This window comes from Triplophysa rosa, linkage group LG2 (assembly GCF_024868665.1).
Source record: "Triplophysa rosa linkage group LG2, Trosa_1v2, whole genome shotgun sequence".
Lineage (NCBI taxonomy): Eukaryota > Metazoa > Chordata > Actinopteri > Cypriniformes > Nemacheilidae > Triplophysa > Triplophysa rosa.
In genome coordinates this window covers 4,839,293-4,858,382 of record NC_079891.1, presented here as the reverse complement: position 1 = coordinate 4,858,382, position 19,090 = coordinate 4,839,293, and the positions used below count along the sequence as shown (strand labels likewise).

Here is a 19,090-nt window from a genome sequence, read left to right as displayed (position 1 = left end):
TTATTTATAACATGTCAATACTGGTATATTGTGACACTCCTAATTTCAGCAAATAATCACTGAACACTTACAAAAAACAAAGGAATTGAATTGTTGGTATGAAATGCACTAATACATTTTTCCCGATAAGACCTGGAGCATAATTCTTAACTAATTCTGATTATATGCTGACTTTACATGCATTACAATTGAGATTTATTGCAGTCGTGATGTTTAAAACGCAGAAACCATTGATCTCATTAGTGTTAAAGGCACTGTTAACAAGAGGACAGGTCAGTAGAAGACTAATGATGCACCTGGTTCCAGCTACAGCTCCATCGTTCTTCCCCAATGGCTCGTCCAGCTCCACTCCGCACCACTCGCCCTTGGCAAAGTCAGTCTCCCCCACGTACCGCACGACTCCTGTTTTAGTGCCGCCAACCTAAGGAGAGAGCAGAGAAACTTTAGTGGTTAACAGTGGTAACATAGTTTACTGTGATAAACCTTTATTGGTGTCAGGGCTGGACTGGGAAGAAAAATTGGCCATGGCTTTTTTGGCCCACACAGCCCTCCACCAATTCTGTTGATGGGGGTGGGTGCATGGTCTGGGCTGTCGACGGGGGGGGGGAGAGGGGCGATTTGTGTGTGTGCATGGTCTGGGCTGTCAACGGGGCTGGGGTTGTGTGTGCATGGTCTGGGTTGTCGACCGGGGGGGTGGCATGCATAAGTGTCTTCTGCATTCGCGTTGCATGCATTCGCATTTATAATACATCTGTCTAAGCGGCCCAAGCGTCCGTTCCGGCCCCATACGTTAGCGGCCCACCGGGTAAACTCCCGGAACGCCAGATGGCCAGTCCGCCCCTGATTGGTGTGACTAAAGAGGTTATAAAATATTTTTAAAATATTTAGAAATATCTGCTTAGACATATCTTCTACATTTAAAAGGTGCATTATGACTTTGTTCAGAATGGAATACTACCATACTGAATACTGTGCTGTATACACTGTATACCACCTATGAATAAAAATGCACATGAAACAGAATTGATTAAGCTGACAATTCATGTGGAAGGTGAAGTCAGCACATTGCATTGTGGGATATAGTGTTTCATGCAGTTTGCTCCGATTATACACTGCACATTTTGGTAAGAATATTGCATAGTGTGCTTACTGCTTAACAAATTTATTAGACCACCTGTCATAATAAAGAGAAAACAAAAACTTGTTTAAATCAAAAACTCTTATTGGAAATAATTGGGCAAACAACAAACTAAATAGTCTTTTCACAGATAATAAATTAAAACGTAATATTCTGAATGGATAACAGCTTACATTCTTGCTGGCATTGTTTTTATGCACTTTTCCATAATCTCTGTTATATTATAAATAAATAATAAAGTTAATAATAATAACGTTTTCACCAATATGACTAAAATCCCGCGAGTGTCAATATTTAAATAAAACACATCTTAACACGTGTCATTATTCCACTTAAAAAAATACATTCGACTTTTGTTTTGTACTTTTAATATTTTTTGTAAAACCAGATGGAATGGGACACTACATGCCACGTTGCAGTGTGTTTTTCTTCACTTTCCGTTGTGATAATTGTGTGATGAATGAAGCAATGTCAGGAACATAAATACTGTTTCACATGCTGTTATAATAATAGATAGCATACCACATTATTAGCCATAAACCTACAAAAACTTGATGCACCATCATTTAAAAGATCTCTCTAGAAGAGTTCCAGTTACTTTGTAATTTGGGTTACAACGTCACATGTAGTTAAACATCTAGGAAAGCAGACAAAAACAGTCCCACTACATGTCAACAGCATCGCTGAAAATCAATGTGACACAAACATGCCAAAACTCTGCTGGTGCCGAGATATACAGTAACTGGGAATGACTGTTGTGCTGGTTGAGCTGGCCTACATTCAGCCAAGCCAGCAGTGGGAGGAACAAAAACAAGATCACACACACGAATCACTTTTCATTCAGTAAGCCCTGATGGCAGAGCTACACATATTTCACGCATTAAGCGTGCAAAACAAATAAATATCTCTCTGTAAATACTCTTCTTGGACAATCATGCTGGTCACAATGAAAACAGTGCTGATGGCAAAGGCTCTGCTTCCAAGCAGGTCACATTCACAGTAGGGCTGTCACGATTATGAAATTTGGCTGACGATTAATTGTCTAGTAAATCATTGCGATTATGACGATTAATTGTCTGTTTTAGGGCTTTGCCGATTAATTGTCTGTTTTAGGGCTTTGCCGATTATGGCGATTAATTGCCTGTTTTGGTGCTTTGCCGATTATGGTGATTAATTTTCTGTTTTAGAGCTTTGACATTTAATTCTCATACATTTTTTATTCAGCTTTGAAACGACCATATTGTTCTGAATATAAAAAAATATGTTTTATTTCTTGGAAATACATCGGAAAATATTGGTTTATCATATATTTAAGATTTAGGCTTTTACCTGTCAATAATACAACCGCCAAATACTTGTAAATTAAGTAAATTAATCAGGAGTGAAGCCACCAATGCTATCAGTCATAGAAAAGCTTCTAGTCTGTTTTTTTCTCACTTACAAGACTACAATAAAATTTGACTTCTATGTTAATGAAATTTTGGTAGACTGGTTTTCACACTGAGATTAGCTTAAATAATATTAAATTGTACTGCAGGTTATTTTTATGGCGTATGCTTTAGTTTTTATTGTGTTGTGGTGGTACATTTTACAAGTATTACAATGCTTCAGTTACAATAAATACACTAAAATATGTAATATGCAGATGCACTATAGCTCCCCCTAGTGTCTTCTATAGAGATGTGCAATGATTGCGATGATCTGAAACCATCGCGATGAGGCCAAACAATCGCCATGAGACGATTATTTAATAATCGTGACAGCCCTAATTCACAGCTTTACGGCTAAATTACGTACAACGCCACATACAGGACCACAGAGTGAATATGACTCTCAAGGGCAGAAGGTTTACAGACACAATCTGAGATTTAGGGATCTCTCCAGGTAAAAACCATTTCTTGGTTCTGCCCTAAAACCATACACCATGTTTTACGACCCAACATGCTATCTGGGTGAAATCTTGAAGAAATGTCTAGAGAGACATCGTTATTATAGAGGGGGGGGGGGGAATCGTTGTAATATTATAATTAATACATATTTTTTCCACCGTAAAGAAAACCACAATATGAACTCTATATTTAAATAATGACTCCATGTTGTCAGCACTTCACAAAAAGGTTTCCCGACAGCGATGATATATTCAGCCAGACACATCACTTCCTGCCGCCAGCGAGCGGGTCTGTGTTTGTGTGGTTGACTGACGTGGCAGATGAGCTTCAGTCTATGCTCTAGTGTGGATCAGACAAACATACTAGAAGGAACAATCTGGTCATACAGTGTTTACTTTACCACATTCAGATAGGAATAGCTGTCGTTGAAAACAATAACTCCATTTACTAACTATCCTTCTGGGTGTTAAAAGAACTACGAATGTAGCAGAATGAAGGATTCCAGCAGAGACGAGAGGTGAGGAGAAAGCTGACTCTCTCAATATCTCTCACTCGAACACTGCAGATCCACCATCAGTCAGCATAAGCCTCAACTTGGCAGTGATTTAATCCACCTTCCTGTTCCTCTGACGGACCGGCTCAGCTGACGGAGGCACATTCAGCGCAAAGACTACGAGCACACAAAAGGCTACAACTGCAACACGTACTCAACACCCCTACTCAGGCTTGACTTGTTTACCCTGAGACGGTTAAGCAAAGATGTACTCAAAGATGATGAGAGAGAAATAGAAAGACCTTTAATTCAAACCTAAATTACAGAGCAAGTGATTTTTAGGTAACTCAGCGATCCACTGCGAGACAATCTTGTTTGGATAGGAACGTCTGTGTTTGGGTATATATATGGGGTTTGAGACTTTCTTTCTTTATCAGATACTGTAAATAAAGCTACATTTCTTGGTGTGCTTAGATGGACAAATTCATTATGGATTAAAACCTTTTTGGCAGTTTCCTGGTTAAAAGTACTCAGATCACAGATCATAGGGTAATAATAGGGTCATTCTGTGTCAACTCAACCAGAGATCACTGGCTCAAATTTTGGATTTTTTAAATATTTTTACAGACGCAAGACCAACATCAGTAGGGATAAAAGCCAAAATATTAAATAGCAAATATTCAAAATTTGGTTGATTTGACATAGAATGACCCAATAACATGAGACGATCAGGCACAGCCCAAAGGATAGTTTACCAAAAAATAAAAATTCTTTCACCTACCCTCATGTCATTCCAAACCTATGACTTTCTTTCTTCTGCAGAACACAAAAGAAGATATTTTGAACAATGTTGACAACCAAACAACATTGGACCACATTGGCTTCCATTGTATGGACACAAAATCACTTCTCAAAATATTGTTTGTGTTCCATAGAAGAAAGAGTAAAACACACGTTTTGAACAACATGAGGGTGACATTTTAAATATTACTGGAAAGGGTTATTAAAAATTGTGCAAAAATGGTGACCAGTTACAAAATGTATTATGCACATTTTTTTATATTTTGAAAAATGTTCACGGTAAAAAAGCATCCATGGTCCCATTATGCATCTATAACGACTACTGCTATAATGTACTAGATTATTATACATACACTGAAGCATAATATAGTGTAGTATACTGAAGCATAACACAGAAAAAGCAAGTATGTGTCACATGACTTTGAAAGGTCCTTCATGCAGTAAGCACAGTCATGGTAATATAATACTGTTGTTAGGAATGAAAAGTGAGGAATTGAGCAAGGAAGGACAGATATGTCCAATGCAGCTGAAATCCTAGCCTGTATTATGACATCAAACATGTGAGCTTCAGAACAAAATCTATATTTAATGTATCATTGCTGGGTGTATGAATCGGTCTTACACGTATGTCACAAAACAAAAACGTTAACGTTAACCCTAACCCTAACCGGCACTTAAACGGCTGAATTAAGTATTACTAATACTAAGCAATTCAGAAACATAACACTTAATACAAGAACAATAAATTAAAGGGACAGTTCATCCAAAAATAAAAATTCTGTCATCATTTACCCACCCAGTTCTGTTGAACACAAACGAAGATATTTAGAATGATGTAGGAAACCAAACCTTTCTGGGGCACCATTGACTACCATAGTAGTTCTGTTCCCTACTATGGAAGTCAATGCAGTGTTTCCGCAAGGATTTTGTGAAATCGTGGCGCTTGATGACATCACACGTTAATTAACATAGGCGTGACGTCATCACGTAGTTTTAATACTGCGTTCACGACACCTCAGAAGTGGGATATTTCCCACCACAAACGCCGAAGTAACGTCTGAATTTACTAACATTAAACGTATTTAGTAACATTAATGTTACTAATGATTTAGTAGCATTAAACAAGTATCTTTTAACATTAAAAGAGCACCGTTCCATGAATTATTTCCGGGTTGAAGTAGGAATTATGGAATTTCCAAGAGCGCATGAAGGCAGAAAAAGTTGCAACTTCAGACCCGTTTTGATTTTGCTCTCTGAACATTACATACAGCTTATTTCCCAATAAAGCCGATGTCATTGACATATTTTCTGTTTTTGTTGTCACTTCTGTTTTATAACCAAGACACATCGTCAGATAAAATCACCACACCCACCTTAAAGAGCGGAAGCCAGGGCATTAGCATTAGCCATTACGTTTTTTTCGCTAACGGTTGTAGGCTTTCCATTTAGCGTCTTTTGGCAAAATGAATGTAGCGGAAACACTGCAATGGTGCCCCAGAACTGTTCGGTTACAAACATTCTTCCATATATCTTTTGTGTTTAGTTGAACAATAAAATGTATACAGGTTTGAAACGACATGACGGTGAGTAAATGATGACAGAATTTGTATTTATGGGTGAACTATCCCTTTAATATATTTAGTTCCGGTAACAAATAAATAGTAGTATTATTATTATTTATTTACCAGACTGGTCACCCCTAAATGAAATGGTGAAATGTTTGCACTGTTGAGTGTTGCTTCACTTAAAGAAATACAACCAAAGATCTATAGACAGTATCTTTGGCATGTTGTCGATTAGGTCGATAAGGGTCAATATTCTTTACTCTTCCCCAGTTAAAAGAAAAAGGTGTTTACAGTAATTGAATCCTCAAATATTGTGTTGTGTTTAACCCTTTCGAATCAAAACAACCTTAGTGTCACTGATATATATACCAAAATAAGTACAGCATTCCAGTAGGTAAACCGGTAGTACATGACCCTATCCACACCAAACTCATGGGTTTAATTTTCATTGAAGCCACATAAAGATAGCATTTATGTTCACTACACCATATCACTGATTATTATTAATAGGAGAGACAGAGAGGTCATTTTAAGACAGAAACATGTGCATTACAAATAAATGTGTGCCTGTACCAGCAGGCATCCTCCCTGCATCGCTGGAAAAGCCAATCAGGTGTCATATGGGATTGGAGCGGACAGTCAAGTAGATAGCCGAGATCAATGGCTGATGGTTTATGGAGTGGTAATCCCATTTGATTAAGAATATTGACTGCTTGAGAAGCTTAAAGGCTGGGCAATACTAAATGGAGAGCAATTTGACCTAAAGCCAATCAACCCTATAGTCATGCCTACAGCTATCGGCCAGCATCTATTACCTTAATATAAGAAGCTAACAGAAGGCAAGCTATACATCCGTCTTCCATAGCCAGCCTTTGGACTGCAGAAAATTACTGTAGGTCTGTCACATATTACAGTTTATTCTTGCCAAGAATCACCCCATCGGTTGGAAGGAGTCATTAGACAACCAACATGTAAAGTAACTAGCCACAGTTCACTTTTTAGATGACCTTTAGGGTCGGGTAAATTGGAAATCAATAATACCACAATAACGCACCATCACGGTAGCCGGTAGCAAAAATCTCTTGTTGTTTGTATTTCCACCGATTTATAAAACTCACTGTAACTTTAATACTCACCAGCACTCGATCCCCAACCTTAAGGTCCTTCTCTCCACCCTTCTTCACAGATCCACTGTCAGACATGTTGGATCCAGACTCATTGCCTGTCTTGACAGAGCTGTTGAGCATGCCTTCTCTGAGCGGCATGACCACGCGCTGACCGGACGCTACGGGGCCACCCTGCATCTGCGCGTTCTGCTGTTGCTCGTCACCTCCGTCTCCGATGGGTTGCCGGGTCAGCTTGGAGGGCCTGGTAAAGATGCCCTGCAAGGCCTGGCACTCGAAATAACGCACCCCGTTCACAGAGCCATCGTTCTTCCCGACCAGGTCATTCAGCACCACTCCTGCCCATTGTCCTGGGGAAAACTGGGTCTCCCCGAGATAGGCGATGACTCCCGGTTTGACTCCGTTCACCCAGACGCGTTCGCCAAGCACGAAGTCCCCGGCCACCTCATCACCCACCTCTGATGCTTTAGAGCTGGATTTGTCTGAAGCGTTGCTGCTGGGGGTGGGAGTGGTCTGCTTGTGGGGGCAACCTGGGGACAGACAGCAGGATTGACTCAATACCAGAATGAGATTTAGTAAGGGTTAAAAAAGATGGTAGTCAGCTTTGTTGTCCATGTTGGTGTATTCTGTTCTAGTTGACCATTTTAGGATTATCACATGATTGTTTGACCAATTACCATTGTAGAGTGATAGTTATTTTTGTAAACAAAATAAAAATAAAATAAAAAAATAAAATAAAATAAAATGTTAAAATATAGAAAAAACCTAAATAAAAATGAAATAACAAAAAAATTAAATAATATAAAGTAATGTTATTTTATAAAATAATGCTTAATAATAATTTTTAAAAAAATTGTAAAAACATGTTTTAAAAATTCTGTGTATTTGTATGCTTTTTTACTATTCCTCATTGATTCATTCTTTTATCAATCTTTGACATCAAGCTGACATCGCATTTTTCATCTACATATCAATAGCTACCTGTATCTAAAACTGAAACTAAAGTATACAAAAACTAAGTACTTTTTTTTCACAACATTAGAACAAAACTTAATTAAACTAACTAACCAGCAAATGATTTTGATGACTGTGTAATACTAAACGTGTTGACATATTATTTATAATTTATGAAGCGTGTTCATTTTTTCTCATGGGCTGCCATTAAACTGTATTACGTATATATTAGGACTATATCTGTATTCTGTAACCAACCACCCCGATCTTCAAATGTCACCACTTAAAAACCCATAGAGGTCTACCACCAAGTTAACCTACAAACGCTGGTCAACCAATTTTACAAGAAAGCCCATCATGCCCATACTGCTCCACCAGCTTGACAAGTCTATCAAGAAAATAAATAGCATTGTATTTCAATGTTGACTGGTGGTGATACCCGTGCGTTTCATTTTTGAGTAATATAAAAGCTTACATCACAGATGACATCAGAAAACCTAAAGTGCTTGTGTTCACTATACTCATAGCATCTGTTGCCAGCACTTGCTACCCAGCTCATTGAACACACTGCTGATGTCACCGCAGCATTTATGCGAGACTGCACAGCACTTTAATTCCTCACCATATCTAGGTCAGTGCGATTTGCCATGATACAGTTTACGAACCCGGGTGCTCTGCACATATGCCGTATCCCTGTGATGCAATAAGGATGTTGTGTGAGCGACACAGATCAATTATCCTCTCATACCTTGGCGTGTGTGAGTGTTTGTGTTGTGGTATTGATGCCATGATGCACTCTGGTTTGGGGGAAGGGAATAATGACCGCTTTTGTCTCCAAATTGCTCCAGTACGCTCGTTGACTGATAGAGATGGTGGTTGAGGATATCTGATGTGAAACAAATTCTGGGTTCCTTATCTGTCGAAAAACATACTGATGTAATTTGATGGTGTTTGGTAAACAACAGTTAACAGTATGTTGGTGAGCCGACAGAGGGTCTGTGTTGTGAGTTCTGGATGGTATTCCGCTTACATTGAGGTCAGTAGTTTACCGCACAGGCAGCAGTGTGAACGCCAGATTTGACGGAAATATACAAACAAACGTTTCCGTGGCGGAAAATACTTACAGGAACATTTGAGGAGAACAATGTAGTGAAGCTGAAATGACCAGCATCACTAGAGCTGCAATATAAATAGTGTAGGATGACACCAGACGCTATTCAATATTTAGATTTGTGCATTTAGCAGATGCGGTCATCCAAAACAAAACAACGCAAAGCATTTTAACAGCTTTGTCAATGTACTGAAGATTTGGTTTACTGAATGCAAGCACACCTAAAGTGCCAATGTCGGAGTAAAAATAATGTCTGGCCAAATTAATAAAACGTTAATATAACGTTATTGAACACTTGAAATGATGAATAACGATTTATAATTTTCACTTTCTGCCACTTTTTATTCACAAGGACACTAGAAAATAGGATAGAAATGGTCGGGAAAAGGATTGGGAAAGTTGTAAGCAGGATTTGATCTCATGGAGCCCAATTGTTTTATTATTAGTTTATAACAATCTAAAATATCCAGCTGATTTTTAGGCAGCAGTGTAACACACCGAGGATAGTAAACCTAAGCAGAGGAAGTGTGTCTGTATGCGTACATGTGCTGCGACTCAAGAGCGAAGCACATGGACACTACGCTGTGTTAAAGAAAACTGGGCCCATTCAGGAAGTCCCGGCCCATCGCGGGCCTTCAGCTGAAGCTCGGGTGCATTGCTTGCCCAAGTGGCTGCGTTGCTACGGTAACAGCAGATCAGACAGGAAATAAGGAAAAGGAGTGATGCAGGAAAAAGAGAGGAACACAGGACTCAATTCTCTATTGTGCCCGCACTCCTCCCCACCATCTGAATCCCACCATTCAGCAATGGAGACTAACACAATGACCCCAGCTCAGCCTTTAACCATCCCCTCCACACACGCACACACACACACACACACACACACTTATGTCCTCTGTGTGTTAAAGGGAAAGGCACTTTCCCTTAAAATCTGGACAAAAGTTTATTTAAAGAACTTTAATAGTTTATGGTAAATTAATCATTGGTGCCATGCATTTGAATAAAAGTGGCCATTATGATCACTTCATTTTTTAGTGTACGTGATGACATTAAAAACGTTTTAGCTAGGGGGAGTAGGGGAGAGTGGGGTAACATGACCCACTTTTTCCATATGCTGTCTCTTAGAAAATGAAAAGATTTCAAGGTGTCTGAGTGTAAACACTTCATAATTTAGGAATGGGTATTGCAGTATGGCAACTGTGATCCACTGCGTTAACTTGCCCGACATTAGTGGTTAAGACGAGCCAAATGGGAGAACATTGATCAATTAAATCTTTTATTAAATTGGGGAATATATATTTGTAAACAAAGACTACAGATGGAAATGGTCCAGATTATGTGAATTGATGTGAAAAAAACAAAAACAGAGTTCTGATGGATTATCTGTTTAAAAAGTCCTGCAAGTGCGCTATCTTATTGCATAACTGCATCCATGCATAACTATCACAATATTACACTGAAATATTATTTTACACCCAAAGAGACAACGGTAACAAAGTTAATGCCTCTCTGTGGCTCAATTTTCCATAGACACATTTTATCTTGCACCACAGTCACGAACCATTTACAAAAAGAAGCACCTAGCTTATTGCTTAAAGGCTAATATTGTGCCGATCAAAGCACGTGGATGTATACACCAAACAATAATCACTAAAAGATCACCAAGATGCATGGCATCTGGTTGGAATGAGTTTCAAGAAGAGCTAGAGAAAATGTGAAGATTTATACTGAATAAGAATAAAAATTACTATTTCTGCATAAAATATAATAGTACTGTAGTCTTCAAAAACACCCACATCGATATAAATTGTATGCGATTGTAATATGGCACTTTGTGCAGTTCCTTGCTCAATGTTGTACGTCACTCAAGACCTTCACACTCATTTTACCCACAAAACTGGAAAAAGATAAATCTTCTAAAACAAAATGTGGATATCAAAAAAACATCTCATTTCTGAAATAAGTTCATTTTTCCTCACACAAAATGTGCATAATGTGAACTGAAGACTAAAATGAACGCTAGTGCATTTTTTGCTAGTAACAGAGACACGTAAGTGTTAAGAGCCCACGATACAACACATTATTATTGTGGTGCGACATTTCTAAAAGAACAGACTACCACATTTTACAAGTTTATAAATATCAAGAATTGTTTTTTGTTCAATGTAAAACAAGAACTATTAGCGGAGTTAAAATGAGATAAAGAGAGTAAATTGACTGGAAGCGCGCGTTATTTTTACACTGAGACTTCACTTCCTGTATGTGTGTTTTACGAAGAAAGCATTCCACAGTCTGCTTGAACTGTGACACCCTTCTGGGTGACATACAAACGAATGTAAATAACGTGGTCTGTGGCTGGATGCGAGGTAAGCCACGTCAGTGAGGCAGGGATTAGCTCTCTGTGATTTATGTAACCAACATGTGTGTCAGTCACCGGTGTCAAGGTCTTATGATCCGAGAGATAAGTATACTAAACCACAACCAAAGTGTCAAGAAATAAATCAATCTGCACAATATGTTTTTCACTCTGTGACTTCTGCAAGTGCACAGTACACAAAGCCTTGAACATGTCGTCACATATTTATCACCTTTATGTCATTTAAAACCCTTTTTTTGTGGAACAAAAATACATTTTCTGCATATAGAATCTTAACAGCATTTTCTCTACAAAAGGTCATAGTGACCATGTCGGCCAGCTTCAAAAAGACAAAAAAACATGAAAGTGCCGCAGACAACTTGTGTATTACATTCCAAGCTTGCTCTGAGTCAAAGAGAGGCAGAAATCTGACACGTCACACCAAGTCTAACCTTATTGAACAAAAGTTGGTTCTAGTCTGTGTTGTAAGCAAACATGATGGCTTTAAACACTTGCAATACAGTATTAATATGTCCTACTCTGTCATAATCCTTTTAAATTCGTTTGGAGTCTGAAGATGTGCCTGCTATGAACTGCTATTGTACGGAAAGTAGCTGCATGACAGTTTTCAAATATTATCCTTTTGCAAGCCACATAATTAAAAACAACATGCTGTTATCCACTGATAACAGCTAAAACTGTATCACGGCACTACCACATTTCCTTACTAAAGTTATGTGATATCACCATTGTATGGAATGATTGCAACTTATAATACCATGTTACTACCAAAGTATTTGTCCAAAAACCCAATGTAACAATTGTGTCATGGGCAGCGCCACCAAAAGCTCTGTAAGAAAAAAGTTGTTCCGTTACACTAAAAATGGCAAAGTTTACACTTTCACTGACCCTCATGAGTGCATCTATTACGTATTTTGCCTTGCCTATTCCCAATATGAAAAACACGAAAAAATCTCTTTAGTGTCTCTCAGTTATTTCTCCAAGATAACATCGAGAGAAAATGGAAACTTCTAACTCTCCTGAGAACAAGACCCAGAAATCAAAATCATACAAAAGTGCTCATTCCATTTTTAGAAAAGATCTCATGTCAGATTTGCCAAGCCGTCGATCAAAAGTCAATATTATTGAATATTTCATAAACTCAAACATTTCCCACAGGACTTCCCCAAATTTAGGTTATTTTACCTGTATAATCTACTACTCTATACCGTGTTTAAATCCATAGTGCAAATAATCACCCCAAACCCAAAATGTTTCTCTCTAAGCCTATATGTAATGTGATAAAGGTATCATTACATCCACATGGTTTGGAGGACAGAGAGGCCCAGAAAAGTTGACTTACTGTCTTTCTGAGATGCAGGGCTGGTCGATGGGGCAGCGGTAGTCCGTCCCACTGGACTGGCATGTTTAGGACCCCTGCCCGGGATCTTCAAGCCACTGGACTTCAGCACGTTCATTATGTCCACTGGTGAAACGTCACGTTTCGCAGCTATTAAGGGTTTTTGTTGAGGCACTAAATGTGAGGATGACGAATATCTCTCTCCATTTTACCTGCAGGACTGAAGACAGACACAATATTCAAAGTAAATTTAGGGCGAGTATTACATAGGCCATTGAATACAGATGTACACCATGGATGGTCTATACAAGTTAATAAAGACAGAATGGGCGATAATGTGATGCTTTAGGGCAAAGGAGGACACTAAAATCACACAGTATGACTTTCATCGGTCTGTATCATGGTAACAATATAATCGACACCATTCCTAAATCGTTTAATACGACGCATATGACAATTAGTGAGACGAAATACATGCATCTTGAATGATAACTTAATCATTCAATAACCATTTCTGATATTCTAGCAGGATCTGTGAAATAGACACGCTATCCACTGAGGTCGGCGTTACTGTTACTATCATTACAGCACTATAATAAGCTCATAAAAACACAAGAAATTAAATCCACTTTAACAAACAAACATTAATGCAACAAAAAGCATATGATATACGCTAAATGAGGCGGAAGTGTGGTGTGATGGGTCACTATTGCGCCGTTGACTCTGCCGCTCTATTGTTTTGGCTCTTCACTGCGGCGCGCTCGAGACTACCGTCTTCACATGCCCCTGTCAGGCGACACAAACACACAAACATCACCATTACCTTATAAAGTACAAATCCTGTGGAATATAAAGACGAACTTCAGATGTTCTGTACAGGGATGGCTCTGTCGGCTTCCCCCCGGCATGAGATTTGTCAGCGTCTGCCACTCCCTTCAGCCGCGCTCTCTGTCTCTCTCTCACACACACGCGGATGGGGAAACATGGATGCTGAGCTGTAGAAGCCGGAGTGGGGCGGGATGCGAGGCTCACAGACACCGGCTCAGTTTTGGAAAGCTGTTTTACAAAACCGAAGTCCTCGTGTCCCTGCCCATTCGCCTACTTTGCTCGAGAAATGCCCGCAAAGTGTGTCAGTGGAACATTTTTTTTTTTTTGGAATAGGTGAGGGTCGTTACGGGAGTGGTGGGGCAGTTTGGGGAGCGCATTTTACGATCACAGGAGGAGACTCCATTATACCCATGTTAAGGAGTGGGGAAGTTTCGCTTTTCGGTCTAATAAAACAACTAAATAAGATGCAAGTTAAAGCATACGTATTTTACACATATTTTCTCCGATGTTCTTGACACAAATACACAATGAAATGTGCATTATGCCCACTCATGGACAACCCGTGTGGGACCGGAAACTAAAGACTACAAGTCCAGCTGCTGTGGAATTTATACACTTCCGGTCCTCACCACTTTTATCTAAAGTGGAAATTTAATCCGTATTACTTTATTTATTCCTTTTCATTTAACGAAGAGGGTATTACTGAAAACAAGTCGTTTTTCTTTGTTTTTGAAATATTAGTGAAAGGTGCTAAATATGAAATAAATAAATATTACAAAATATTACGTTTTGTTTGGTTTTACATTGAATTAATATGATTTATTGCCTTACAGTGTAACATTAAACAAACGTAAGAAATAGCTTAATATATTAAGTCTTCAACATGTACAGCAAGGACTGTCAAAATAACCTGACTTTGTTTCTTTATTACTGAGGGAGAGAGAGAGAGAGAGAGAGAGAGAGAGAGAGAGAGAGGGAGAGAGAGAGAGAGAGAGAGAGAGAGAGAGAGATCGCATCGTATTATCAGGCGTTCTTTATTGACAACTGCATGAAATTAAACAGTTTCACAAACAAGTACAATATCATAGAGGAATTGAAGGAAACACAAAAATGAAAAAGGGAGAGCAAACGCTAGGAATCTTTACACTAAGATAATAGGCTACATTCATTAAACGCCATAAACCGTCAAAAAGCCAATTGTCTAAGCAAAAAAGTCATCATCTGTGAAGTTTAGAAATCCCTGTGAATATATTTTACCAAACCTGCATCAGTTGGGGCCTTTCCTACCATTTCGAGATAAACATACAGCTATTTTTACCTCTTTAAATACACAAAAGAACACAGAGCTCAGTTGTGTTCAGAGCCACTAATCCTCTCCTCCTCTTTAGCATCTGAAATAATATGTCTTTAATAGTGAAGGGCGAAACACAATAATTCATTTCCCTCAAAAGACAACAGGGTAAACAGGCTATGAGACAGAAATAGAGAAACCAACAGAGAGGGTTGGTCATGTTTCAGATGTGCACATTCTTTCTTCAAGTTGTAAACATAAGGCACCCCTTTATCTATAATCACAAATGTAAAACGCAGCTGTAAAATTATCACTATACCGTTATTTCTATAGTCAAAATATTAGTCACAAACTAACACAGTGATACCTAATAGTGAATAGCAAACTCACAACCAATACAAATAGATTTACAAATACATCAATAAATACACAAATGTGAATATCTTCATTAGTTCATCATTTAAAATCCCTTTACTGTTTCCTGTCTTATTCTCTGTAACTGTAATAATTGTTTTTACACTATATAAAAGAAATCATTTATTAAACCCAGAATTTGGTAAAACATTTGTCATTGCACAAAGTTCAGACACGATGCAAAATATGTTTATCTGAGACCCACAAAAGAAAGAAAAGCATACTAATTTGGAACAACATGAAGGAAAATAATTATTCATTATTAACAAAACCTTTTGAGGATCTTGAAGATGAATAAAATATTGTGAAGGTAATTTCAATATTAAGCTCTATGACTGAGGGTTAAAATGTACAGCAAACCTCAAAGAAAAGTTCTCGTGAGAATGTTGAAATTACAGCCACAATTAAATAGAGGACTTTGAAAGACGGCAGAGGAATTTGAAATCCTATCCTACAGAGAAGTTCAAGAACTTTGATAATACGTCTTGGTGTAGAATGGCCTTGTGTTTATAAAGACTGCTTAAAAATTAATTAAAATAATTAATAATACTGTAGTGCCATCTAGTGGATAAATACTATAACCACAATCAAAAATGATCAAATAATAAATTGTGTAAAATTGTAAAAACGTTTTTGTGAAACAAACTACAGAAATACACAGTTTCTGTGAAATGCACAATACCTATATACGTCTTTACAGTACATATCCAAAACTGACATATGCAGGACAAGACAGGGACTGCAGTTTTGTATGGAATATATGCATTCATGATTCACCACTACAGATGTTACAGATAAAAAAATAAAAACAAGTAAAAAACCTTTACAGTCAAAATAAAATACTTATTATACAAATTCCCTCGATGGTTTTTGTAGTAAAAAGCACTTTAAATGACCGTGATAGAGCAAATGAATAAAGTTACAGTAAATATTTATAGGTTATTCACAAAAATGAGTTGGCAGCCAACTTTGATCATTGCACTACAATGATAATCCTTACAATGTCATTATAAGTAGACTGTACTTACACACCAAACACTCGCACTAATAAAGGGACTGTGGTCATAGCCCTATAAATATCCCTGCCAACCAAGGCAAAAAATACTTTTCTCTGAAGAATGCAAGAGCAAATCAAACATACTTTAAGATTTCCACTGGTAAGTGTGCTACAAATATGAACAGGTTTTAAAACCTGTGTATGAGGTCATAGAGTAAATAATACTGTGATCTGCGAAATGTAACTGGTTACAAACTTGCAGTTTTTGTGTTTACGTTTGTAATTCCAAGAAAACCGTTTTATTCTTCAATCTCTCCTCTTCTTCTACAGCGGAATGTGAATCATAAAGGTCTTGGAGGACGCTGAAGAGTTTTGTGAGTTCATCTGCTTTCCTATGGTCTGCAAAATGAAGACATTGTTAAAAGAGAAACGGTCTGTGAGTTTGCAATGAAGAGGTTGTTAAAAAGAAATTATGACGTATACTTTTCTTGCAAACAAAATGGCAAATGTTCAGTATTTCATAAGACGTACCTCTTACTGAATCTGTCTCCTGAGCTCCCTGCTGCTCTCTCACTTTATAATTCTTTTCTCTGCATTGAAAAACAATAAAAAACTGTGACAAATGTAATAGACAAAATAAACATTTAAAGTACAAATACTTTAAAAACTTTAATGTCACATTACCGCATGGCATGTTGGACGCTACTGAGATGTTGGTAGATCAGCTGAGCCTCAAGGTCTGTGTCGAGCGGGTCATACCACTCCTGCAGAGTCACTCCATGCCTGGTTTTGTCGCAGCCCGAGTCTGTCAACAAAGAGTCAAATTCAAGCTTTCATATTGCACTACAGTTTGTTTCAAGAAATGTTTTAAGAAATGTCCCCATAAAATCAAAATCGAAGTTGTTTGGCTTCTAGTTTGAATATGCCTTAATGATATCTATAAACTAATGTGATCCAAAACATTGACAAAATTTGACACTTCGAAGATTCAAAGCATTTAAGCACACAAAACAACGTCTCTCACTTCCGCCAGGACGGATCAAACATTTTTATGACATCATTCTGCACTTGAGCCTTTCATCGGATTCTGTACGGTGAGGTAAACTAAATGCCAATGGCTATTTTCAAAAAGGGAGGAGTCACTCAATATTCCCTCACTCAGTCACTTCCTGTTTCAGTAGAAATGAAATCGTTGCATCAAACAAAGCATTTCAAGGCACTCCAGTGGGTTTTAGATGTCAAAATCAAACTATGAATTGTAAATCCAAGGTCTATCCGCACACATACTATGACGTAATTGTAAAAAAACAACAATTATTTGCACTCGCAAGCATGCTCACACACTTCAAAGTCACACGGATTACATTTCGGGGGCATAGGTCACCAAAATGGTCGCAATTTTCACTCTACGCCTTAAAGCTCTTCATCAAAGGCAGCATTAGCCAGACATTCAGCCCGTGTTGTGAGATTTCTAGTTGCGCAGTACCTGTTTTCTCCCTCTGGTGGCAGCAGCTCCATCGGTCTGCTTTATAGATGCCAGGATGATAGCAGCTCATGGTGTTTGTGTTGTGACTGCAGGCTTTCCTCAAGGCAGACAGCCAGTGATTCAGTTCATTTACACTCTACAGCACGACAAAGACGTGACAGAAAAACAAAACCCATCTAACAACAAACCTCACCATCAACAAAAAACTGTGTTTACTGTAGTACTGTCAATCAGTCAATATATTCGTTTTTTTCCATATTATTGAATTTTGATGTTCTTGTGTTATGTCTACAGAATGTTTGGTCTAAAATTGTTGATATATGTACAGTAGCCTACAGTTAACATGCTAGACAAACTTATAGAGTTTTGCATTAAGACGCAACATTATAAACTGTTACACTTTTTATAAAGCATCACAAGAGCCCTGCATTCTGTTCTGTGTTTGATTTTTTTAAAGAAGCAGACATCCGTCCTCGGTTGAAATGGTTTGGCGAGGCAACTACTATAGCACCTGGTCAGGACGCATGATGAAATGTTTTAGTTTTATTTGTTATACCTCATTTTTATTACAGCACTGCAGCATTAAGTCATTAAAGTATGTTTATGTTTATTCTATTGTGACTTCGATGCGATTTTTACTGTACCTTGCAGTCAAGATACAGGGTCTCCTGCTGGCCAGAGGCTTCACTCCAGATAATCTGCATGACGTTAGCACTGCCGAAGCACTTCTCCTCCACCTTCTCCACCGCCCTGATCTTTGGCAGTGAGATAGACGAGGTCTTCTACAGATTGAGACACCATCTTGCTTAATATATATTATGTACTGTATATAAAGCAGTCGAGACATTTAATGAACAGAAACATTTGCTCAAGACGGAATCAATAACAGAGGAAGACTCGATTTCAATCCTGTGTGAATGCCAAGCCATCCCTGTTACTCACCTTAGAGTGTTGTGTCCGGGAATAGGACAGAGTATCTTTGCTGATCGTGACATAGTACTTCTTAAAGGGTGATGTCATGGGCATGCACTTGTCCTTGGTCCTGTGGAGGAAGAGGAAACCTTCTTTCTCCATGGTGCCACACTGGAGACTCATTCGTGTTTGCAGCTCAAGATCTGTTTTGAGAAGGCATTCAAAAAATCAGGAAAGCGAATAAAATAAAATGATGGTCTTGGCTGAAGGGTCTGTACATTATATTATATTATATTATATTATATTATATTATATTATCTTGTTTTTTGTTGCTTTAAACTAGGGCTGTTAAAGCGGTAAACGCATGCGAT

The 19,090-nt window shown here is 38.1% G+C and overlaps 2 protein-coding genes across 4 annotated transcripts in view; both read right to left on the bottom strand.

Annotated features, from left to right (window-relative positions):
* clip2 (CAP-GLY domain containing linker protein 2) overlaps nucleotides 1–13,906 on the bottom strand; it is a 28,006-nt gene extending 14,100 nt beyond the window's left edge. For 2 of the 3 annotated variants that reach the window (XM_057321692.1, XM_057321697.1), the window contains exons 1-4: nucleotides 13,615–13,906; nucleotides 12,795–13,011; nucleotides 7,023–7,540; nucleotides 297–421 (exon numbers count right to left, since the gene is read on the bottom strand). In XM_057321692.1, the coding sequence (XP_057177675.1) occupies nucleotides 297–421; nucleotides 7,023–7,540; nucleotides 12,795–12,909 (758 nt within the window). In that variant the 5' untranslated portion in view covers nucleotides 12,910–13,011; nucleotides 13,615–13,906. The remainder of the gene's footprint in view (nucleotides 1–296; nucleotides 422–7,022; nucleotides 7,541–12,794; nucleotides 13,012–13,614) is intronic. The other variant, XM_057321704.1, reaches the window with a different exon arrangement.
* Nucleotides 13,907–14,616: 710 nt separating this feature from the next.
* rasa4 (RAS p21 protein activator 4) overlaps nucleotides 14,617–19,090 on the bottom strand; it is a 31,179-nt gene continuing 26,705 nt past the window's right edge. The window contains exons 16-21 of the mRNA XM_057326611.1: nucleotides 18,750–18,922; nucleotides 18,452–18,589; nucleotides 17,808–17,943; nucleotides 17,006–17,126; nucleotides 16,853–16,911; nucleotides 14,617–16,720 (exon numbers count right to left, since the gene is read on the bottom strand). Coding sequence (XP_057182594.1) covers nucleotides 16,593–16,720; nucleotides 16,853–16,911; nucleotides 17,006–17,126; nucleotides 17,808–17,943; nucleotides 18,452–18,589; nucleotides 18,750–18,922 — 755 coding nt within the window. The 3' untranslated portion in view covers nucleotides 14,617–16,592. The remainder of the gene's footprint in view (nucleotides 16,721–16,852; nucleotides 16,912–17,005; nucleotides 17,127–17,807; nucleotides 17,944–18,451; nucleotides 18,590–18,749; nucleotides 18,923–19,090) is intronic.